Below are 24,988 nucleotides of genomic sequence, written 5' to 3'. Positions count from 1 at the left end.
TTTCTATCTACATCCAAGTCATGATGTTACAGCAGGTGTTGTCGGGGGCTGACTGGAGAGTGGCCAGGAGTGCAACATGCCTAAAGTATGAATCCAGAGCAAGGTACTGCGGCACCCTATTCTCTGCTATATGCTATTCAGCGTGGATTTCCATTTTAATGTCCCCATCAGGCTGAGTTAAGGTGCCAGGATGCAGTCTTGTCTCCCAGCTGAAGACAGGACCAGCATGCTGGCTGAGTCCAGTAGCCTTATTGAAAAGCTGACCTTTAACGCATCTTGAGACTAAAGGCTTTGCATACAAATGATGATCTTTCTCATCTGACCAGTCAGTCAGTGCCACAGTATGTGACTGTTGCATGCTGTTTTAGCTGAGCAGAGTGCCAATTTAAGTTCAATTAAAAATATGACAGAATAATTCAGTCTACACCTTGTGTTTGACTAAGTTCACTTTTATTGTCTTTCTCTTCACTTGTCTGCTGTTGTAAGGTGAATATGAAAGTGGGACGCATGCTAATTTGGGGTTATTTAATTAGTCGTTATAAACAGTATGGTTTGGAAGGCAGCGCAATTTAATCAGGTATGCAAATGAATGGCCTATATTGAAAACATAATTATGCAGAAAGTGTACACAGCAGATTTATCCCTAAGAAATGATGCAACAGTGCCACCTACTGAGAATGAGCTGCATGTACTTTGATCAGTTGATGGTCACAGGCATAACATTGAATTGTAGCTTCTTGAAAGAATTATGTTCCAGGAATTTTATCTTTTCTACCCTGAAACAATGGCAGCCTTAAGGAGAGAACTTAAATTTATTATTCAGTGCTTGAGATATGAGTTGGTGTGATAAACCCTCAAAGTAATATATGAGAACAGACTTTTGTTGTCAAACAGAAAGTGTAAATGAAAATATAAACTGTAGTGTCCTGACTTTTTACAACTAAAACTGTATCAAGGTCATGGAGGAAAAGTGTAAAAGCAGAATTATAGTAAACCGTTTTTTTACCCACAAAACCTCAAATGCTCCATCCACTCACTTCCTCATTTTATAAACATATGGAGCAACATTTATATCTGGGTGAAACCACAAATTCAAGTTCCCAGTTTCAGTTAAAAGTGACACATTCACTTAACGATTTTTGGGGGAAATAATGGGGGGGTTTAGGGTCCTTGAAATGGAGGTCATTGTGGTTTAAAAGTCTTGTAAATTCATTCATAGACCTCAAATTCACAAAATCCATCAAAAAGAAATGTACAACATTTTACAGGATGAGCAGAATCAAATATTTAAAATATTTATTTGGCCAGAAATGACATTAAGCACTTCTAACTTTGAAATGTGTTTTACATTTATTAAGTCTTGAAAAAAACAAAATGTCTTACATGCAAAAACGGTATATACACACACACACACAATTCCTTAATCCTTTTAACCAGAAAGGCACTAAAGACACATGAGCAGTTACTGCTTCTTGCTGGCTCCATGACAACATATAAAAATAGGACATGGTTCAACTTGACAAAGTGTGAAGTAAATCCAAACATTATAAGCAACATAATTAGAGACTTTTAGTTCTCTCTCACAATGTAACAATCTTTATTTCAACGGTTAAAAGCTAATAAGACAATAGTGGTGTTGTGATAGCTAAAATATATATTATTTATTACATAAATACAATAGTCTTAATGGAGCACATTTTATGTGTGCCTTACCTACTCCCTTTTGTGGCTACACACTGTCCACTATGTGTGCAAGGGGAAGAGAACATCTTGAGAACATCCATGATACAAAGTACAACTTCTGTCAAACTTGAAAATTTTATTTATAGAACATACACATTTTGTAATAAATTATTCTTAGTACAATTTTCAGGTTGTAACTATTAGACTGCTAAAGTTTGAAAATGAACTTAAATGGTGATATGGCTGTGATTGTCTGAACGTTGAAGTGTTTGTACGGTTGTGTGCATTTGATTTTCTATGACGAAGAGCTCTCTACACTTTTTGTCTCAAAACTGTTGGAAACAAAAAGTAAAGCATTCTCTCCCAAACCACACTCATCCCCTGGGGACACTATGAGCAAAGTGACTGTGTCACACATACAAGTGCTAGTACATGAGGACTGCAACAGGTTATACATTTTAGGCTCAACGGTGGAGTGGACTGCCATGGGTCAGAGCAGGTCAGCTTTTAACCTAAAAAGTTAAACAGGTGAGGTAATTTCCTCCTAAGTATTACTGGTATTAACACTCAGTGTAAAGATGGCAGCAGCAGTCATCTTCCTCCTCCTCTTTTTCCTCCACTATTTCTTCCTCTCACATTCAGAAGGTAATGCCTTATTAGGCTGTGGAACAAGGCAAACACTTGTACCGTAATGGTGCCCAAGATCCATGCAACAATTTTTAACCAAAACCAAAAAATTATTGTGACATGATATCAAAAAGTAAAATAACCTCGTGGTTTAGGTGGCTTAGCTATCTGGGATTACAATAACGTAACGTAAGCCATGAGGAACATACTGTTAGCACCATTCCTCTGCCCCTTTGGGGAACCTCTCTCAAGAAATCAAAGCACCTTATTTGGATCCCCTTCTGGATACACCAGTGGTCCCGCCCTTAGTGCTGTGGCTTCTTTTTGATTGGTCCCATTGGAAGAACTGCATACAGTTTGGTGAAGTGAGCATTTCTTCTTCTCTTGTTCCTCACATGTCTTATCATTTGTTTAGGGAGATTGTGACATAAGACGTTGGTATATAGCCTTCATCCCCATTGTTCCTACGGACACGGGTCCAGCCATCCCCTTTGTCCTCCTCTACCATGGCCAGAACCTCCCCCTCCTGCATAGAGATGGTCCCTTCACTGGCACCTGAAAGAGAGACAAAATAGATGATAAATTATGCATACAAAACTACACAAGCCTAATTGATTGAAAAACATCAATAAGACACTGCTGGATATTTTAAAAACACAATTATGATATTGCCAGAAACTACAGAAGGCAAATTATATGTGCATCCAGCATTGATAAAATGTTAAAAATACACTCCTATTACATTAGCTCCTGCCAGAAATCATACCCTAATATCCAAATTTCCACATAGCTCACTAATATTTACACTCCAACTGAGGGAACCCGAAGAATCTGTACCTAGATAACACTTACATTAAGTAACTAGTAGTAGTAACTACTACTTCATGAGTCACAATTATAGAAATGCCACTGATTTCGAGGGGGATAGCTGAAGTTTTAAAAAGAACTAAATATTTGATGAAGGGTAGTTTTTCTCATGTCCTAGCTAGAGTTCATTCATGTCATGTCTCATCATTTGTGTTGTAGAAGCTAATTTGAAAGCATAGCTTTGCCAGCAAAAGTGCCACTCAAGCGCCCATTCGATGTTTGATGTCTTTGCAATCGAGTGTACTTGCTCTCAGCTTGCATAGTTCACAAGTCAAAATGTATGGTTTTGTACGGCAATGGTTTTGTTGTCGGAGCTCGTCGGGTGTCATGCGTTTGCTTAAGAGGGCGATGGTGTTTCTTTCTCAAGCAAAGATTTGGGAAGTTTATCCCACACAAAACATGAAAGTGTGTAAACTGTAGTAGTGGCTGCCTGACAATTGCAATGCCTGACAAACTACAAAGAGGCTACAGTAAAGTGCAGCTGAACTACTAGTTTGTTTGTTTAGATCCCCTTCAGCTAGTGTATTGTTGTAGTGTTTAATGATATGCAATTCTCCACTACTCAACACTCCTTGTGCAACACACTGTGTTCTTCAAGAATAGGGAGTAAGGCAGTTAGTTGAAAGTGCTTGTGACATACCGGGAAAGTTGTACATGGCTGTGCATGTTCCAATAGGAGCTGTGAGTTCCTCATCCTCAAAGTCATCATCAAATTCGGCGTAAATGGCCTGAGAGGGATCTGGAGTGCTTTCATCTGAGTGAGCTCCATCAGGACTGGAGAGAAAAGCACAGGTTACCTGTAAAGAGCAGATAACACATCATGGTGCCAAAAACACACCGCCTATTACTAGAATTTAGTGCTACCTGTGTACATCATGAGCTCCGTTGTTGTTAAATGTGTGAGTTTTGTAGCGCAATGTGTCCCCACGACCTCCTGCCTCAGCCAGCCAAGTCTACACGAGAGAGACAAGGAGAAAATAGCTTAAATACTGTTTATTGTGAGATGATGCATGTAAGGCAGATGCGTCGAGTCGTGTTCATTTGTATAGCACAATATCACACACACATACCTACACACACAGTCCCACATCAGTAGTGGTTCCCAAACCAGCCCACGTTTGTTAAGAGGACAACAAACAAAACCTAAGCACTTGACACATAGAAGTGATTACAAAAACCATGATGAAAGTTTTACCATGTAATTTGCTGGATTGGTACTCAGAAATGACCTAAACTGAGGGGTTGATTAGCTCATGCTGTTGAATTAAATAGGCCCTTTTGACATATGGTGTATGTCGCTGCTGTATTATTGTGCTGATGCTTTGTTGTCTCCTGTTGCTCAGCATTGTTTGTGTTTTGTCTTGAAGGATTTCCTGTTTCCCTTCCGTGGCGTCTTGTTATTTTCGTACAGTCAATTTTAAATACCTCTGTAGGTTTCAAAACACCCTCCAAAGATTGCATTAGTCAGCTGGCATTAACTAAATGTTAATGTGCCAATAATGAAAAATGAATGAAAAACTTCTTTATTGGTTGTTTGAAGTAATAACTACAGGCTTGGATCACCTTAGAATGGTAAATGATAACATCATAATATCCGTAAACAACAGAGGTCAGGAATACCTCATACTTGTTGAGCTCTCCTCTGAGCCGCTCTATATTTTGGGATGTCTGGTTGATTTGGGATGCCAGACTCGCTGGGTCCCCCATTTGAGGATTTTTCTCATAAACATCCTTCATCTTCCCCAGGGCTTCACTGAAGAGAGGAGAGAGAGGGAGAAGAGAGAAATAGAGGAAGAAAGGGGCAAAGTGACTTTCAGAAACTGGTTTCCTGCAGAGCTCAGGTCTGAGTAAACAATTCAAGACACCACAGACTTATACACACTTGTGTGCACTGCATGAATATTATATCCATATACATTTCTAATAGAGATTGCTATTAATACACAGAAAGACACCTGCACATACCAACAAAAAAACAAACAAACCTCTGATCTACTTCCTTTTGCAATTCTTTGCAAATTTCCTCTAGTTTCTGTTGTAACCTCTTTCTGCGCTGCTCTGGTGGAAGATGAGCGAAGTCCTCCGTAACTGGAGGCTAAAAGAGTTCACAGGAAGAGAAGGTCAAAACTGAACTCATGCACTGCATAGTAACATAACCACAGTAACCATGGTAAAAAAATAAAAAAATAAAACCTCAGGAGAAACACCATGCCTACAGTCTGAGCTCAGCTCAATGTTTAACTGACAAAACATTAGTTTCCTAGTTGCACATTGTTGCACTTCAAATTAATGTAAAGCCAGCTCATGTACAACAGTGAGCTGAACCCATAACAACCACCCATGGACCAAAAAATATAATGTACCACACGCTAATTACTTAATATAGGCAAATGTCTTTAACTTCAAGTTCAACAAATACAATCTTTGAAGGAAAAGGTGACCCAAGCAAGTGCAGAGACAATTAAGACCATTTTCAAATTTGGGTTATCAGTAGCTCAGTTTCCTCTTGTGCTACCAAGCGCTCCTCCCATAACCTGCCACCAGGTGGCCACCTCTTCAATACAATTTCAAGAGGACAAGCCTGTTGCCACATAACATGACTCTGTGTTCAGTGAATATGCAGCAGCCAGAGCAGCAGAGTTATGTGATGGGAAAATTATTAAAACAATACAGACGGTTGTATTGGAAAGGTGGCCATTTTTATGTGTCACAAAACCCTCCCCCACACCAGCTTTGTTGTCCATATTACCGTGATCCTCTCTGGAGTAAACTTCTAAGGGAAAAAGAAACGTATGTGTATAGACACAACTTATAATATCATATTTATAATATCCCTTAAAAGTGGTTCTTGCTTTTCACCCAAAAAAAACAACAAATATTAGGAAAGGCAAAAGAGCCATTGTGAGCAGTAATATCTATGTACTGAAAATGTTAATGGTCTTATTCAGTCTTGCAGAGGCAGGAACACAGGATGATGTGTAAGCCCTGATGAGTGATGAGGTCTCCTGACACGCAAACCTTCTCCTCTGGTGACTCACCGATCTCCTGAGTGTCCGGAAGGAAGAGATTCTGGGTTTGACTGTCTTATTGATCTCCTTCAAACAGTACGACAGAGGGTCCCGGCCAAACTTGGGGGAAGGGGGTCCGTTAGCGGGCGAGGGGGCAGGGGGTGTGGAGAAAGGTGGGAGTGTGGAGGGAGAGAGCTGGGGTGGGACGAGACCAAAATACCAGCACCCGAGCATGAGGTATGCAGGAAGAGGGTAGTGTACAGTATGGGGAGGGGAGAAGGGGGTACACAAAAACAACAAGGTGAAAAAGGGAAAAGAAAAAAGACACCATCAACACCTTAAAGCACACCACAAAAGCCAGGAAGACAACACTGGAGCGAACCCAGCACACAAGCCCAGAGAGCATGAAAGCACAAACACACGTCTGACTCTTGGGCTCACATCAACCTACGCTTAAAAAAAAGAAATACAAAAACAAGACAGCAAGCAACCTACCACAGCTCCCACACCAGTGCCACAACACCTGTTGTCAAACTCAGATCAGTTTGATGGGTAGGAGTGAGCTTCAGTGAGGAACTGGAACAAAGCAACTAGGCTAAATCACATTTGAAGTACTTAAATAGATTAAATAACCTTTAATTAAAAACTTCAGCCTGGCTCTTATTTTTACAGTTTTACCCATCATAATATATTACTCCTGCCTCATTGAAGAGATATGATGACACTGCAAAGACACAACTAATTTAATAGGGCAATCCAATTACCTAAATTACTTTTCAAGTGCAAATGAAAATTAAAGTTGTATCTGAACTGTAGCTACTTTTTGGTACAACTTTGACTAGCCACTAGTGTCACATTTTACAATATAATATGAATATAAACATATAGACGGTTGAGTGCATTCACCTGGATTTTTACTACCAAATGGGTAAGAAATGGACAGAATGGGCTAGTTATGATGAAAAAATAATAATTCTATAGCACAATTCTCAAGTTTACAAAGCTGCGTAAAGCTGCCTAGTTTGTCTGTCTAGTTATAAAAAGAATACCCATGTTATAAAGAGAAACACTTTTCTTAAGCTAAACGAGTCAACTTAATCATTAAAAAAAAAACAAAAAAAAACATGTTCATAGTTCAACCTGTGTTATCCTCAGAGTCTGACCTACATAGATACAGTATCAGTCAGTGCAGTTGTTAAAAATAACCTATTTATTTGCCGCCGCCACCACCACACAGATGATTGAAGACTTGATGAATGCCCTGTATGACCTCTTAGGAAGAGGTTAACTTGAAAACATGTCTGGAGTGAACTGCAGTAAAATATCAGTGTCAGCTGTATGTCTATGTAAGAAGGTGGGGGTGGGATCTATTAGCTAAATTACACAGGAGGCTGAGGTCTTCAAGCCTTCAATAGTGAATGTCTAAAACAGCCCTATAAGAAGGTCCCTTGTGTAAATACTGAGAGCTGGAAGTACAGTACTGTTATTATGTGAACATCTACTGGGTAGGTGCTACTTTTCTTGAGAGTTATGGGAATCTAAGTACAGGAGAGCAGTTAAGAATGGGAATGTTTAAGGGCCAGACATAAACCAAAAGCTCAGTCAAGCCAGTATAGTCAGCCTCCTATTCATACTGCTAGAGTCCTAATTGGGAGAGCATGACTGATGACACAGAGCAGTGTGCCACACACATACACAGAACAGGAAGAGTGCACAGCCAGTAAGACATGCAGAGAGGAGAGAGGCACCGAACAAGCAAACACTGCAGGGAAGAGAGGAGGGATCATTTAGTGTCGGGGCAAGAGGAGGTGGACCGTTAGGTGGTTAGTGATCAGCTACTCATATCACCAGTTCAGTTTTGGACTTCAGCAAGAGTGCTCCTTTGAGATGGGATCCATGAGATATATTCTCAAGACTGAATACAAAAATGTCAACATACATAGCGTTAAACCATGTGTGGTTGGACGTGATCCAATATATCTGATCCGGCAAACCTGTTGTCATCCCGATTGTTCGTACAAAGATCTTATTGTGATGAGAGACATAATGCTAGGTTCTGGGCAGTATAATGGGAGCAGTGTGTTTGTGAATGCCTGTAGAGGAAAATTCAATGTTGTTTGGGTCCCGTGCTGATGAAAGCACAAGCACAGCAGAATGCTGACTGCCAGTTGACCTATTGGAAACCACACTGCAGAGGGAGGGATGGAGGGAGGGAGGGTGTGTGGGCGGGGGTGGTAAGGTTTATTCACTCACAGCCAGGGACAGAGTCATGCAAAAAGGACCTGTTCTAGAAGTGTCATGTGTGTGTGTGTGTGAGAGAGTTCATATAATACAATGAAAGAGGTTCATGCATTATTATACTGAGACGAGAGACGAGAAGTATGTGTGTATACATGTATATATGTGTGTGTGCGCACGTGTGTGTGCGTGTAGCGACAACCACAGGTTCATCACGAGTGCTCTCTGCAGAGAGGATTTCCTGGCTCTGCCTGCTGGCTGCTTAAACACTAACATTTCCGTCACCCACTGCCCACCTGCAGATGTTGAAGTCTGCTGCAGCTGATTGTTGATGGAGGGCGTTGCTAGTGTAATCATTGCAAAATTTCCACAATACTCTTTTTCGTGTGAGGTCATGTCACTAGACTAAGTTAGACTAATGTGCTCTGCTAGTGTGAAATGTCCTACCTTACTCCTTTTGCTGAACAGCCAAAAGTTTTTGCTCCTGTTCTTTCCCACAAGGTCCATGGGGCCTTTAGGCGTACCCAGGCTACTGTCAGATGAGGCTCGGTTGATGCCTTGACTGTAGTCCTCAAACTCGACATCTCCAGGACGTTCAAAGCCTGACTTGTTCTGCTCTATTACAACCATGGAGTCCTAGATTACATGCATGATGCATTAGATGGACAAGAGAAATCAATAGCTGTTTTCAAACATATGTACAAGAACAAGTGGGCTGTTTAGTATTTTTGAGACCAACTCACATTTCTCTCATTAACATTAGTGCCGGCTTTAGTAATGCCTTCCAGGCACTTGCCAATGATAGGCATCACATGCTTCTCTGTGTCAGAGAACAAGATGTAGCCTTGCGCCAACTTCCGCACTCGCCTCTCATCCAGATCCTGCATTTTCTAGTGAACACACAACAACAGTTGCTCAGACACTGACATTATTATGGTTGAGACAATAAATAATACATAGCCCCATAGTACAATGTGTATCTCTATATCAAGCAAGACGTTTAATTATTTATTGTTATAAAATATATTAATGCTCTGATCAAAGCCGAAACTTTAGCATGTGATGAATGCTAAAATGATAATCATGATTATTTTTATCAATATTGAGATCATGTGGTAGGAACAAAATATTTTTACACATTAACATTTACATAAAGAGAGCACTGCTTTCACTTTCATGTTGTGCTACATTCCTGCTAATGTACAACGCTTCATATCAAAATAAGACTGGTGATTATTCACAGTGCAAGAAAAATATGAACGATATTGCAAGTGCAACATCCCAAGTTATTGTACAGGCTGCAGGGTGTGTGCACAGCAGCATGAAAGTGAAGCCAAAGCAATATCCTCTGGTGGCAAGCTGTTAGTTTAGGAAGGGCTTGATTTCATATGCAGTTTTCTATGAGCAGAGCACCAATTTTAGACACTAATATTGTTGTCAATCATGTTCATTTAATTGTGGGAACCCAAAATATTCAATTAAGTTTGCAGCCCTAGTGATCAGATGAAACTAAATTAACTGATTTAACTGAAGAGTTCATCCCTGGCTTGAAATCAATTGTAGATCAAGTGTAAAAATCTCGATGAAGAATTTAGTGGGATCCAGCTTCAAAGTTGCTGCTTACAAGTCCCTCGCCTCACCTTCTCCTTCCTAGTGTGAGGAAGAAATGACAACATTTGGTGTCCCTACTGGACCACTGTAGAAACAGAGCTGCTGAACATGGCAATCTCTGTGAAAAGGACCTACAGCGTCTGTAGATATAAAAGGCTCATTCTAAGGTAATGAAAACAAAATTATTCTTATTTTCAGGTGGTTATACACTAATGAAGACATTGTTATGAAGTTTCCATGATTCATCTAAGATGAATTATATACCATACAAGTCATTTATCATCATTTAAACCATTTTTAAACAAAAAGTTCAGTTTAAACAAACAGCTTAAACAGCTTTTACTGTGCCGTGTGTTAAATGTTGCAAGATGGAATACTGTTATTCACTTACATTGAAAATGAGTGGCATATCACTAAAATAGAACTGGTTCTGCTCCTTGTTGTACTTCTGAAGCTGAGCAGCGTAGTCGTTCTTACACTCCTCTGCTATGTGTGCTCTCATATGAGCCTGCTGTTTGGCCTAGAATCACACACACAGCAAACGGGTTAACCAAATGCATCCAATCCTTTGCAGCCAATCCATTTTGATAATGATATCACAGTGAATAGCCATTTAAGTTTCAACTTCTGTTCCCTTTAATACCTTTTCAACATCCGCCTTTGTGGCATTGATGTCTTGATCCGTCTTCTCTGCGTATTGTGCTGCACGCTCCGCTTCTCTCCATTCCCTTTCGAATCGCTTTTTACTCTGGTGTGCAGAAAGAACAGAAAGATGGGGAGAAAAAGACCATGTTCAGTTCATTCAGCAAAGTGACGCCATTGCCCGAATGAAATATGAGAAGGTTCTACTATTTTGAGCAGAGAATTTTTCACTGTCCTTTTAAGAAGATGGACAAGAGGTTTGGGGCATTGGGAACATCAACACACAACTAAAAAGGTCATAGATTGATGATTAGAGTCTGAAATGTGGAACTGCTTTCTACTCTGTCCATTTTGTGTCTCTGTCCTATAAACAAATATAGCCACCTGTCCGACCACACTGAACATGCTGCCATTTGCTTAAAGAGAATGAAGATAATGAACCCAACACAAAGACAAAATGACAGCGTGATATCATGATAGAAAATGTAATAAGGAAACTTCAATAATGACAAATGCCTCCATTAGACTTACAGTGTCAAGCTGCTTGTAGGTGCTTTCCAAACTCTGCTGGGCCTTCTTGGCCTCCATCAGATACTGCAAACATTCATAAAAATAGACCAAGTGAGAGGAGGGGAGGCGGATCAGATGACAGAGAGAGAGACAGACATGTGTAGGGGCAGACACAGAATAAACAATGACCTCCAAAAGCCACACAACATAACAGACGAGAAAACAAATGCCAGTGTGTCTGTTTGAGACATCACGTCTGCAGTGAGAGCCTGTACACGGGTGCAGTCTTCTACAATCCAGTGGGACAATGCATTCCTCACGGAGAAATGGCACACCACTTCTCAGACCATGCCTCCCCCCTGGAGACACTAAGTAAGGTTTCCTTCCTGCCACAGCAGTGACATTTCCACTCCTCCTTTAATCTCCCTCCATCCCCATGCAGGCACACACTTGTATATATGCAATAAAGTTAGTTAGTCGATAGATTTCATTTATGACTTGATGATATAAGTTAACATTCTCTCTTTTTAGGACAGTTTCAAGTCCTAAAAAGTGAGAATGTGCTGCTTTTGATGATAGTAAAAGCTCTTTACAACATAGTTGACAAGCTACAGAAGAAGGTGTATTAGAAGACAAGAGACAAGCAAGTTTGTGGGAAAATGTGTTTGTGTTCAAAGCAAAATACCTAGTCTTAAACACACAATGTTTACCTGTGAAAACATGCCAAATTCAACTTTTTTGGTAAACCAGTGGCTGTAAAGATGGACTTCAACCAGCCTGACACAATGCACCCCCTGGTCCACTTCACATCAAGCTCACCGTCTTTCGTTCCTGCTTGAGCTCTTGCAAGTACTTGGTGAGGTCGATGCAAATGCTCATCATCATGTTCTCAGCAATTAGCTCCCTCTGCCCTGCGTAGTCATTCATCTCATTCAGGATGTCCAAAAAAGACTGGTAGCTGGACAACCTACCATTTAAGATGAAGAGAAAGGAAAGGGTGGAGAGAGAAGGACACAGTGATGGGACCACTGATAAGATGATGAAGTATACACAGGCTCAAAGAGAGGACAGCAGTGGACTAAGACATGATAAGGAGAGGACTTCCTTATTCCCGCTTCCTTCTAGGGGTATTTAAATGTCTCCAACAGCAGCCCCATACTACAGCATTAATGACACCAATGACAAAATAATAGTTTGAAATGTAATGTTATTAACAGGTTAGCTTTTTAAAGTTCCCTTAGTCTGTGCCTAACAAGATATTAGGACCAGAGTGTGAATCGGTAAGAACTATTTTAGGCGACTTTCTTTGCAGCTCAATGTAATACCTGAACTGAAAAAGTAAACACTGAACTTCAGAAATTCAATCATCTTTAAGTATTCCACAAAACCCACAATGGCTCACCTGCACTCTGGTTCATCTTTACTGCTTCGTTTTAGGTTATATTTCTTGGAAAGGTTCCTGTGAAAAGTGAAACCGCATCAAACGACAGACACAGACAAATGCTTAACAAAGGGAAAAGATGAAGGACAGTTAAAAAAAGCTCACTAAATAAAACGTCTCATTTCTCAACCACAAGCAGTTTTATATAATAGAATTAAAAACATCAGTCCACTATAAACGTATTCAAATAGTTGTTCTTCCTTCTTTTACTCTCCCTCTGACCACATCCTGTCTATCACGCGCCAGTCTGCTCCCACTTCCTCTCCTCTCCAGCAAAGCTCAGCACTACACCAGATGTGGGCCTGCAGACTAGGAGACAACTGGGAACACCATGGATGAAGAGAGAAAGAGGGAGAGCGAGCACACTGCAGCTGGAGAATGAGGCCAGTGTTTCAGAAACAAGTTAGATTCTGTCCTAAAAGTGGTCATAAGACCCCACAAACATTTCATAAACAGCCTTTTAACATGGACCCATGCAAACACAAGCAAACACACACACTGACACAAGCTGCAACACAGGAGAACAATGAGAAAAAAGTGAGGCCTACCTCAGTTGTTTGGCATAGTTTTGCTCAATCTCTGTCCTCTCCTTCACAAACTTCACATACTTCTCCACTAGCTCCAGGCCAGACTGTGTATGCTTCTCAATGATGTCATATTGGTCCTAGGGAAAGAGAGACAAATAAGGAAAAGATATTAAGCCAACATTCAGCTGGAAATGGAACATGTGTTAACTTCTGGGTAATAACTGGGATGCTCCACTGGTTCGAGGTCATCTAAATTAATTGTGAATGGATGGTAATAAACTAACTACACCAACGTTTGTTTCTGCATGTTGGATTCCACAAATGCTTTCCACATGTGCACAAAATCTTGGCAGTGGTCTCTAAACTTCCGGCTTGCTTTAAATCACAGCACACCCATGTTGTTCATAGGACACAGGGTCGTATGAGGGGTCACGGGCAGGAAAAGGAGGTGCTCTTCAGATACATATCCTGCCATACTGTGTAGACTGAAATGTTTTGGAATAGTGAGCAATGTCATATATATAAATCAGTTTTTACAGAGTCCTCATTAATGTAGCCATTTGACCCATTTCATTTCTAGTTTAAAATTCCTAGACGTCTGGCATAGCACAACCAAATCTGCTGACTTTTCCTTTTGATATTGTTCAGTGCAAGGGAGGTGTTGTGTTTCTCATCATTTTTTGTTCCTTATTTGGTAGAACATTTCATAACATCTCAAGCTCAGACAAGTCTCTTAAGAGTGAGAAATTATACCTAAGCCAATCTTCTCTCACTCTACTCTCCAAACAACTCCCCCAAGCTTTCTTTGCTGCTGACTTTCGTGTTGAGGAGGGGGCATGTTGAAAGAGGATTCCTGACAAGTTGGGCCATGTTCTTTTGTACCCTTCCTGCCCTTCAGGTAAAACAAAGGAGACAAAAACCCCAAATGAATGAGGCAACGTTTGGCCTAATCACAGAACACAGTTCTAGAGGCCTGCAATCCATCAACGCAATAACAATCTAACCAATGGGCAGTGTTAAGGGTTTAATTTAGCATCATCAATTACGGAACAGAGGTAATGATAGTCAATACAGCCAACTTACAACCACAGATTTTCTAATTTCCCATGAAGCAGTGTTAACAGCAGAGTTTCTTCTTAGATGTGAAAAATAAATGACCTGTACTGACTAAAATAACCGAATGTCAAGAATTTAGGGCACTACTTGATTGATTGAATGTAGACCTCTCAATGTGTAGATTTCATTTAATCAATCATTTATACATAAGCAGGAGTTGTATCCAGTAAAACCTAACCACATCAACATTATCTGTACTGGTCAAGGCTGACCATCAGCTCAACTCAAGCTATGCCATGTGGAAATGCAATGTCACATTCACTGCCAGAGTTGTAGATTCATGGTCAAACCTTACAACAGGGTAACTGGAAAAAACATCGGAATTTTTGAGGTCTTAATTATAGATTGTCAATTGAATGGCTGAGAGGAGTTTATGCACAATATTATGGAAAGTCTATGATCACAGAAATGGAAAGTCCAACGATACCAAAAGCATTTTGCATAGATAAGTCTATTACTTGCATGTTCGGTTTCTGCACTGGTGATCAGTGTGTGGGGGTGTGCACAAAAAAGGTCAACTACTGCTGAGATTGATGGTGAGATCAGAAATTGTAGCATCTGTGTAGGTTGGAGATTGGGGATATCCCAAAACTGGTATTTTGTTTGCCACTCCAAGTGATACAACTCTAACAATCTGCCAATACAGAGCCCTATTCCAATATTTACATTTTCCATTCTCAAAACAGCTGCACAGTGCATGCCTAATAACGTTGACAAAACGTTCAGATTCAGACGATGAAGATATGATAAACAAACACTTATGCGGCATCACAGCTGTCATTTGGTGGTCTTTATTATATATGCCTGGCATACCTGACAAGGATGTTAAGTCGTTTGATTGTGGCTGCAATAAACAGATCTTTTTGGGAGTGTCAGTCAATTGCCTGACACCTTCTCTAGTATTAGTCATGTCTACCATAGCATGATAAATCACTAGACATGTACCCTGTTGTCCAAGCCTGTATGTTGTCAGGAATATTGTTAGAAGGTGTGGTGTCAAAAAAAAAGAAACACCCATTGTTGACAGTTTCGCATTTTAACAATTCACTGGGCTCCGAATGATGTAGGGAGTATTAGCAAGTGAATGCAGCCTACCTGCCTAGAAAAGTTTTGACTTGTGTGTTTGTAATTTGATATCAAACTATGAAACTATTAGAGCAAATTGATTTTACATGGATGTTGTCAGGCTACATATTAGTGTCTATGTCACTTATCAAACACATCAACCTTACAGTTAAAGAATCTGCCACTGTTTGTTTATGTTTTTATAAAACTGCTCTGAGCAGCTGAAGATACTATTTCACACTTTAACACTATGACAAATGGACATTGCAGATCGGTATGGCAAAAACAAATATCTATTGACAGCGTTTGTGTGTGTGTGTGTGTGTGTGTGTGTGTGTGGTGTGTCTGTGTATATCTATATATATAATATATATATATATTATATATATCTATTCTATATATATATATATAATCTATCTATATAGTTTTATGTTGTAGGTTTCTCTATGTACATACATCATCAGAAAATCTGCGTGCAATAATCTCTGAACAGTGACTTCTCGATTTGAACTCACAAAAGCCAAACTAATTAAAAGTGTCTTAAAACCCATTAAAATCTCACAAGAACATAACCATTGTCTAGTCAGTGACTGTCAAACTACTTTAATTTATAACCAACCAAAGCCACAGTCAAAATTATCTTTATACGTCCCCGTAGACTGGGTTTGTACTGAACTGAGCTCCTGGCAGCTTTTAAATGGTTGTGTTTTTAACTGAACAGCAAATGTCATGTTTCTGGTTTACGTTGTGGTTATTTCATTATTACTTCGGCCCTCCTTCCATGCCTTCACATACAGTTTAGACATTCTGAGTCACTTTTACAGATTATAACACATTCCTTAGGAACATTTAAAGTATCTTCTTTGGCTCATCATCATTTCACCATTTTTGATGGGTAAGCTAAATATTGTATATCTACCCTGGTAATTATAGAACTCCCAAACAAGGACAGCCATAATCTATTTTTATGGCTCAGATTTAGGCTAGGGGGTGCAATAAAAGACTCATGCCGCATCATGCTTCAAAATTGAAGTCTTAAAAAAAAAGCTTGTATCAAAACCTGGCAAGTATTCAATGTGCCCTCTACCACTTCACCTTCCAATATTCCCCATAATACCCAGGAGAAAACTGGCATCAAGTGAATGCTACATAACTTTTAAAAGGAGTCACCCTGAAAGTCACAGGCCTACAAGGCTTGGGTGGATGTTTCATCCCTGAGTCACTGTGTCTTCTAGAAAATTAGGGGCCTGGCCCGGCCAGACCTGCCACACTGTAGTTCTCAGGATTGGTCTGGTAACACTCACTATCACAGCTAATGCCTAGACACTGATCTTGCACTCTTCAAACTTGTGTCTTAAAATAGCCATTGGATTAACGACAATCAGGGGACAGATGCCATAGAGCTGACTTGACCTAAGGGATGACTCTCCAACCAAACATTAACAAAGCCAATTATGCCTGTAGGGCTTTGTCTAACTAGACAGGTGAGGCTGTAGCCAAATAAACCTACTGTACAGAAACTTTTAACCTTGAATGAAATAACCTGTATTTCACACTGACTGAAGATAGAATACTGGCTCTTGTGTGGAGAGTTTCCTCTACAATCAGTGAAACAAAGATGAAAAGGAAAGGCTCCTATGCAACGATAGAGCCTCTGATTAATACTGGGGTAGGGATGTTTCTGACTCAATCAAAGTAGGGCAAAACTAATTAGGCTGTTGCACCAGCATGTAGGATGGAAAAAGGGACAGGGGAAGAGGCCTAGGGGGAGAATCTGTAATGAGGTCACAACCTCCCTAGCCTCATCTTTGCAATGCTCCATTTTACATATTCAGGTTTCCTGACAGCGTGCATGTGAGTGTGTTTGCAAATGTGCGGCTTTATGGTACAATGTCCTTGCACATAAACTGTGGCAGTTGCCAAGGTAACATGTCACATGGTGGGGATTTTTATATGGGTTTGTTTAGATTCTGGATAGCGTTACTACAGCAGACATTACATCCAGGCAGCGGTTTAAAGACAACAGATTGTAGCACCTTGGTTTGTCGTGACCTCAAAAAACTGCCAGCACTTATTTTTGTAGTGCCAACTGAAGCGGTTCATTTTAATTACTATATTGGTCAACTGAGTCAAATAAAAAAAATAAAAAAATCATGTCCTCAGGGATCTATTTATGTAAGCACTCAAATCCACACGTCACATGTTACTGGAAAGTCAAAACCTCTTTAAATCAGCACACTGTTTGCTGAATAAATAATCATGACACTCAGGTGGACACACGAGGCACTTCTTCAGTGATGAAGCTTGTTGTCAAGGCAAATGACAGCATCTGATTTCATCTCTATGGAAGCAAGGAGTGCCAGACTGTAAACATGCCACAGGTTGCAACCCACCTCAGCACACTAAAAACACCTTTGATCATGTGGAATAAATTATAAAGTATACTGACACCAGTCTCAGCCTGACATCAACAGTTAGTGTTAAGAGTGCATTTAGTTCATATGATATCTTAAAAAAACCTAACAAAGTTGCTTTGCATTTATACTTCTAGATATGATTAACAGTGTGTGATTTACTGAATTTGAGTAACTTTCCAGCTGTTTGCAGACATATCTTACTACATAAGGTTACATCTTAAAAAAAACAAAGCGCCAAACAAAAGCCCAAACATCCCATCGACGTGCAAACGTGCATCAAAGATTACCTGTGCGTCACTCACCACGAGAGCAACATGCTGGCAATGAGCTGTTGAGCTAACGCAAACTCTTTGTTTGAATTACTTAAACGTATAAAGAAAAACTGTCCGAAAATGGAACCACCCCCCTTGCTCCTGAACGCACCGTTTTGCAAACACAGAGCTTTCTCCAGACCATGTAGTCCTCACTAACGAGACGTTTAGCGGTGCAAAAACTTTCTCAAACAACATTTGCCACCCTGACAGTGGCAATTTACAACCAAAGCGAGCCAGATGATGAACTCACCCAAAGCTCTGTGCCCCAGTCCATGTTCAGCTTGTTGGCCAAGCTGTCTGACTATCCCGAATACAAAGAACTTCTCCAAAGTTATCCCAGCAGCTCGGAGGACGGCCCTGCCAAGTATAATCCCGAGGTGATAAATCAGTCGTAACCACTGCGCACTCTGGTTTTGGTCCCTTCAACAAATAACGCAAACTAGTAACATAATTAGCTAATTAACTAGGGCTGGGAGTACTTAGTCTAGTTTGTCCAAATATTTTTCATAGCGAAGGAAAGAGGGATAAACTAGCTTTCATATCCGCGTCACTCCCAAATCCTAAATCTTAAAGGGGCCGTGTACTGAACCACAAACGAGACTGGCCACAGGACTGAGCTACATCCTGACAGGTTGTTCTGTTTTAAGTGATACTTTTATCTTTTATCCTGTGTTGATCTTTATTCTGGTGTATAATAGCAAGATACTGCAGCCCCAGGGCTTTGTGCATCCTCAAAAATTCAGTTAATTAAGTCAATTATGTGTTCAAAAATGGATGGTAACACACTTGACTGATGCTGGCAGATTATCCACTTCACACAGCGTTGTTTAAGTCAATTAAGAGCTGGAGACTTGGGTCTGTTTCTTTATTAACAATCCGTTTGAACTCACTTCTTTAATGCTCAAGTCACGACACTGTCCAGTGTTTTTATACAGTTTATTATTTTTGTTTTACAAACCTAACATTTCAAGAGGGTCACAATGCAGAATCAGCCACTGACATCAATCAAGGCTGTATTTTTTTTTTTTAAAAAGCAAATACATGTGAAACCATAAAGATGATCACTGTAATGTATACATTAAGCAAATATAAACAGAGCAATTAAAACAGACTATTGTGCAAGTTTTGTGTTTTAAGAACAGCTAGGTTATACGCCTCTTCATAATATAACAGTAAATCAAGATCATAATAGGCCATAGTTACGATGAAAATACAATATTTACAGGCCTTCTTCTTGCTATTCAAGATTAATGACATAGCTGATTGAGTTCTCAGTCCCCGGCTGATTAAACCTTACCTATTCAGCTAATAATAAACATCTTAAGACTTAGTGGTCAAAGGGATATCTGAACCTGGGATAGGGACAAAATTATATCTTCCATGTTTATTCTGGCACTTGTGATATATGATGATGATGGTGGTGATCAATAAGACAATGGTTAATGGAATGATAAACCACCAAATCTTTGGGTTGATTTGTGCACTGGCGTTCTCACCTGTAAGACAAACAAGAAAAACAACGTCAATTGAAAGTGTACTTCCCACTTCTTGATAAATGCTTTTTCCCCCCCTGCAACATTAACATCAGTGACTACTTCACGGCATACATTTCCATAAGTGCTCTGCACATAGTCAATACCTTGCATTATCAGCTTGACAGATCTTGTCACGCTCCCAACTTTATTCGTGGCAACACAGATGTAAACAGCAGCATTGGTAGACGTGGCTCCTTTGACGGTGATATTCCTTTGGCGCCCCCAAGTGGTCTCCATCACATTCTCTGCAGAGGTGTAGTTCCAGCGGATCACAGGGGGAGGGTTGCCGACAGCATGGCAGTCAAAAGTCACATTTTCACCCGGCGTTATCGTCATAGTGTTATTTTTCTGCTTGAACACAGGGGCATCTGTGGAGAACAGGGTGCAATTTGAGAAAAAGAAATCCCATATTACTAATATTCACTGTCAACAAAACAGCAAAAGATTACTTTTGTAATTCAGAACAATACAACTTACACAAAACATCAAGATGAAGAGAGTGGTTGGCTGTTCCATGTTCGTTGATTGCTCTAAGCAAGTATTGTCCACTATCGTGCTTTGTCCAGCGCTGCGGGGTTTCTATTCCCTTTCCATCCTTAAACCAGGTGATGGTGGGCTTAGGCATTCCCTTTGGTTCACACACAGTTTGGGGTTTATTATCCTCTTGAACCTCATAGTGATCATTGCAGGTAAACAAAGGGGCGTCTAAATAATGGAAAAAGAAAAAGAAACAGATCAACACTTTAGTATAATGAATGTGGGAATCATGGTGAATGACGTGTTACAGTACAATCAAGTATGTCTGATGCACTCACATTCAATTGTGATGTCGATGGAAGTCTCGCTGGTGCCAATGCTATTTACAAATTTGGCTGTGTACTTTCCTGAGTGAGTCCTATTGAGAAGCTCAGATGCATTGATCAGGTTTCCCTGATAGTACCACTGAAGAGTGGGTGAAGGGTTCCCATCAGCGTCACAGTCCAACATGCTCATACGGAAGTGATCCTCCACACCAGTGAAACGCTTTGGACAAGCTTGGATCAGAGGCTTATCTACAATAAAAACACATCAGCATAAATAAATCATTCATGTATATCAGTGGTGGGTGTTTATAATTGTCAATAATAAACAGATGAGTGGAAAACTCACAGTTAACAACAGCAGTGTAAGGTGATGAAGATTTAGTTGGGATGAGCTCTGGCCCATTTGGTCCGAGGTGCAGCTCAGCCTCACACCTGAAAAGTGCTCCATTGTAATCTCTCTCAGGAGTGACAACAAAGCTAGAGGTCACATTGACTGGTGTTGCACTGGTGCCATTAAACGTTTCTGTGTGCACCGTCTCATTGCCTCGGTACCACTTGACTTTAAGCTTCTGCACGGGGGCCACATTGATAATGTCACAATTCAGCTGGAACTCTGTGCCCTCCACCATCAAACCATGATGCTTCGCAGAGACTGACACAATGTCTGGAGTCTCTGTGAAGTAAGCAAGGGGGGATAATTAGTAGGAACAAGAAACAACAAATGTAGCAATACCCATTAAACACACACACACACAAAAGAAATATGCATATACAACTGAATAAGTATTTCCACATATAAATGTGCTTTTTTAGGCAGTTTTACACCATCATGTATTTTATATTTAACTTGATTTTGACATGGCACTCTAAATGCACTACAAAGAGTTTCTGTAAGCAGTAGACATTCTTACTTTACATCAGTAAGACAAACATTTTGTGGGATTATCCCTTTGAGATGAAGACAGACGATAGTAGCATTTGTAGACTTGTACTCACTATAGAGAGTGATGTTTGGTGTCACAGTGCACTGCCAATTATTTAAAGTGATGTAGCAGTCAGGTTTTATGGTCCATTCTTCAATTTGTTCAACCGTCCAGGTAACAGCAGTAACATTTTTAAACCCTTTGCCTCCAACTGCAGCCTCCCAGCCCATTCCCAAAGCATCTGTGGCTGATGTGCTGCAGTTAATTGAAACTTGATCTCCAAATCTCACCGCAACTTCTGAAGGCGTCAATGTTAGAGGGCAATCTGCCATTCAAAAGCAAGCACATTAATTCAGAGCCTCACTTTGGTCCACAATAGATGTTTGTGTAAACTAATCTAAAGGATAAAATGATGTATACCTGTTTGTGCTGATTCCTCAGGGGTGGTCATGGTTTCCTGGATTGCTCTTGTGGTATTTTTTATCACATGAACATGTATTTGCTTTGTTATGCTTCCCAGCTTATTGGTAGCTATGCAGGAGTAGGTTGCGTTGGACATTACTCGGGTAAGGTTGAGATAATTTGCGTACTCCAAGATATTCACCCCATCATGGGTCCAATTAAAGACAGGAGGAGGGCTCCCATCAGCTTCACATGTCAGGGTGAAATCATTACCCTCAACCACAGAGACATTAAAATGTGTATTGTTCTTGAATTCAGGAGCATCTGAAGAGGCAAGTGTAGGGTTTCAATCAATAAAAAATATGCAGCATTGAGAATAGCATTGAGAACAATTTCATTTTGTTTTCAAAAAGTTCTATTTATCTGAAAACTACAGAGCATTTACTGAGTGCACATAAATGTGGTATATGTCTGACATAAAAGGACATTCTTTTTGTAATTCAGAACAATACAACTTACACAAAACATCAAGATGAAGAGAGTGGTTAGCTGTTCCATGTTCGTTGATTGCTCTAAGCAAGTATTGTCCACTATCGTGCTTTGTCCAACGCTGCGGGGTTTCTATTTCCTTTCCATCCTTAAACCAGGTGATGGTGGGCTTAGGCATTCCCTTTGGTTCACACACAGTTTGGGGTTTATCATCCTCTTGAACCTCATAGTGATCATTGCAGGTAAACAAAGGGGCGTCTAAATAATGGAAAAAGAAAAAGAAACAGATCAACACTTTAGTATAATGAATGTGGGAATCATGGTGAATGACGTGTTACAGTACAATCAAGTATGTCTGATGCACTCACATTCAATTGTGATGTTGACGGAAGTCTCGCTGGTGCCAATGCTATTTACAAATTTGGCTGTGTACATCCCTGAGTGAGTCCTATTGAGAAGCTCAGATGCATCGATCAGGTTTCCCTGATAGTACCACTGAAGAGTGGGTGAAGGGTTCCCATCAGCGTCACAGTCCAACACGCTCATACTGAAGTGATCCTCCACACCAGTGTAACGCTTTGGACAAGCTTGGTTTAGAGGCTTATCTACAATAAAAACACATCAGCATAAATAAATCATTCATGTATATCAGTGGTGGGTGTTTATAATTGTCAATAATAAACAGATGAGTGGAAAACTCACAGTTAACAACAGCAGTGTAAGGTGATGAAGATTTAGTTGGGATGAGCTCTGGCCCATTTGGTCCGAGGTGCAGCTCAGCCTCACACCTGAAAAGTGTTCCATTGTAATCTCTCTCAGGAGTGACAACAAAGCTAGAGGTCACATTGACTGGTGTCGCACTGGTGCCATTAAACGTTTCTGTGTGCACCGTCTCATTGCCTCTGTACCACTTGACTTTAAGCTTCTGCACGGGGGCCACATTGATAATGTCACAATTCAGCTGGAAGTCTGTGCCCTCCACCATCAAACCATGATGCTTCGCAGAGACTGACACAATGTCTGGAGTCTCTGTGAAGTAAGCAAGGGGGGATAATTAGTAGGAACAAGAAACAACATATGCATATACAACTGTATTAGTATTAACAGGCTTGTTGTTGTTTTATACTAGAGCACATTTCATTTCCACATATAAAAGTCAACAATTAGATCTGTGCTATTTTACACCATCATATATGTCATAGTTAACTTTGACACGCCACTCTAAATGTACTATAGAGTTTACAGTTTTGTTTTTCTAGAGATTCTCTAGCAACATTAATTAACAATGGACTTACTGATGATTTGTTGTTTTTGATGTCTTTGCATTATGTTATATCAATTTAAAATTACACTTACTGTATATTGTGATTTTCAGGTCTTTGCCGCATTCAAGCGAGTCATTTATCATTATTCTGCACTCTTGCTTTACATTCCAGTCTGACAGTGTCAAATGTAATAAGACAGACGTTTCCTCATCATTGATTTTAATTCCATCTCTCCAGTACATCCCTTCATGATACAGCTCATCAGTTGAGCAGTTTACAGTGACTGTCTCTCCATATGCTCCTACAATCTCAGGAGGATCCAGGGTGAGAGGATTGCTGTCAGTGGTGCATGTGCTCTCTGCATCTGTTGATAGATAAATCGTATGGTTTTTATTGGAATTTGAAAGTGGACATTACTGCACTCTGGTGACTCAGATCTGTAATGCATGTCACTGTGTAACGCTGTGTAAGGGTTTTAGGACACTTTAAGGACCATTTATAGATGTAGGCATATGAATTGTGAGATAAACTGCACTTGGTCTTCTTCAGAAAATGCTCATTTCAACCATGAGAAAGTAATAAATAATAAAATAAACAAATTTAACTGCTGAAAAATGATGATAAACATTTGTAAATGTAACCACACAACACGTGGTGGGATAATCTCATGAGATAGACATAGTCACCTTTCATGTTACAGTAATTTTTTCATGGACTCCATCAACCACACCCACTCTCTTTACACATCATGCAAGAGAAGTTAACATATACATATGTTAACACCTACCCCACCCACAAAAACTTGAACTCTTTTTGCTGTAAAGTATACATTTCTCAGCAACACAGTGTAAGAACCTGTGACACTGCATGTTGACAGATAAAATAATATAATAAAATAAAATAAATAAAAATAGACGGCATCACAAAAAGACAAGTCTGCAAAAATTAGTTTTAAGAAGTGATCTAAAAGAATTAACCGATTTAGGAAGCCTTATCTCCTCGGGCAAACCTTCCCTGCCTGATCGAAAAGCATCAACATTGGCAACAGCTAATAAAAACTAAAAGCAAGCAAGAAACTACCCCAGTATTTTAACGTTTTATTTCTAGCATGGCATAAAATAATGTAGTAACAGTTCCGTTGTATTGTAGAGCATCATCACTCACCACGCAGTAAAATCGTCAGCATGAGAAGACCCAACACCCTGAGAGGCAGCATGCTTGAGCAGCAAGCGGGAGAAAAGGAGGTGGATGAATGAGGTGTGCTTCAGGATTGTCCAGTGGATGTCCAATGTAAGTAAATGAATAGCAGCTCAGAGCTGGCCCTGATGACCTGCTGCTGACAGTTACGAGAGTTCAGTGGGGAAAAAGAGAGTAGAGAACGGAAATTCAACGCCTAGGTTTCAACGCCTGGTGAACAGGAAACTGCACAACAACCACAGGTTTTTTTTTTCTTTTCCTTTTTTTTTGGAAACAACCAAAGATCATATTCTCCTCCCAACTTATGT

General features: G+C 40.1%; 2 protein-coding genes across 5 annotated transcripts; both read right to left on the bottom strand.

Moving 5' to 3' along the window:
* Positions 1–1,281: 1,281 nt before the first annotated feature.
* On the bottom strand, positions 1,282–18,638 carry trip10a (thyroid hormone receptor interactor 10a). Of its 4 annotated transcripts, XM_027285676.1 has the most exons (16): positions 18,317–18,638; positions 13,176–13,291; positions 12,589–12,645; positions 12,006–12,153; positions 11,208–11,270; positions 10,678–10,782; positions 10,426–10,554; positions 9,167–9,313; positions 8,871–9,059; positions 6,216–6,380; positions 5,927–5,950; positions 5,163–5,272; positions 4,798–4,930; positions 4,042–4,130; positions 3,818–3,951; positions 1,282–2,865 (listed from the first exon to the last, which is right to left on the bottom strand). In XM_027285676.1, exons 1-16 carry the CDS (start codon positions 18,338–18,340, stop codon positions 2,714–2,716), a joined length of 1,785 nt encoding a protein of 594 aa, XP_027141477.1. In that variant the 5' UTR covers positions 18,341–18,638; the 3' UTR covers positions 1,282–2,713. The 4 variants fall into 4 exon arrangements, with proteins under 4 accessions (XP_027141477.1, XP_010728651.1, XP_019133363.1 ...); XM_010730349.3 differs by lacking the exon at positions 5,927–5,950; XM_019277818.2 differs by lacking the exon at positions 6,216–6,380.
* Positions 18,639–18,987: 349 nt separating this feature from the next.
* On the bottom strand, positions 18,988–24,940 carry LOC104918557 (hemicentin-1). Its single transcript, XM_019277819.2, has 12 exons — positions 24,648–24,940; positions 23,575–23,847; positions 22,921–23,247; positions 22,587–22,823; positions 22,249–22,476; positions 21,748–22,053; positions 21,401–21,652; positions 20,751–21,077; positions 20,417–20,653; positions 20,079–20,306; positions 19,706–19,969; positions 18,988–19,562 (listed from the first exon to the last, which is right to left on the bottom strand). The coding sequence occupies exons 1-12, from the start codon at positions 24,697–24,699 to the stop codon at positions 19,387–19,389; spliced, it is 2,907 nt and encodes a 968-aa protein (XP_019133364.2). The 5' UTR covers positions 24,700–24,940; the 3' UTR covers positions 18,988–19,386.
* Between the last annotated feature and the right edge of the window lie 48 nt (positions 24,941–24,988).

The sequence above is a fragment of the Larimichthys crocea genome, chromosome XII, assembly GCF_000972845.2.
Source record: "Larimichthys crocea isolate SSNF chromosome XII, L_crocea_2.0, whole genome shotgun sequence".
Lineage (NCBI taxonomy): Eukaryota > Metazoa > Chordata > Actinopteri > Sciaenidae > Larimichthys > Larimichthys crocea.
The sequence above is the reverse complement of the archived record's forward strand: the minus strand, read 5'-3'. Positions and strand labels throughout refer to the sequence as shown.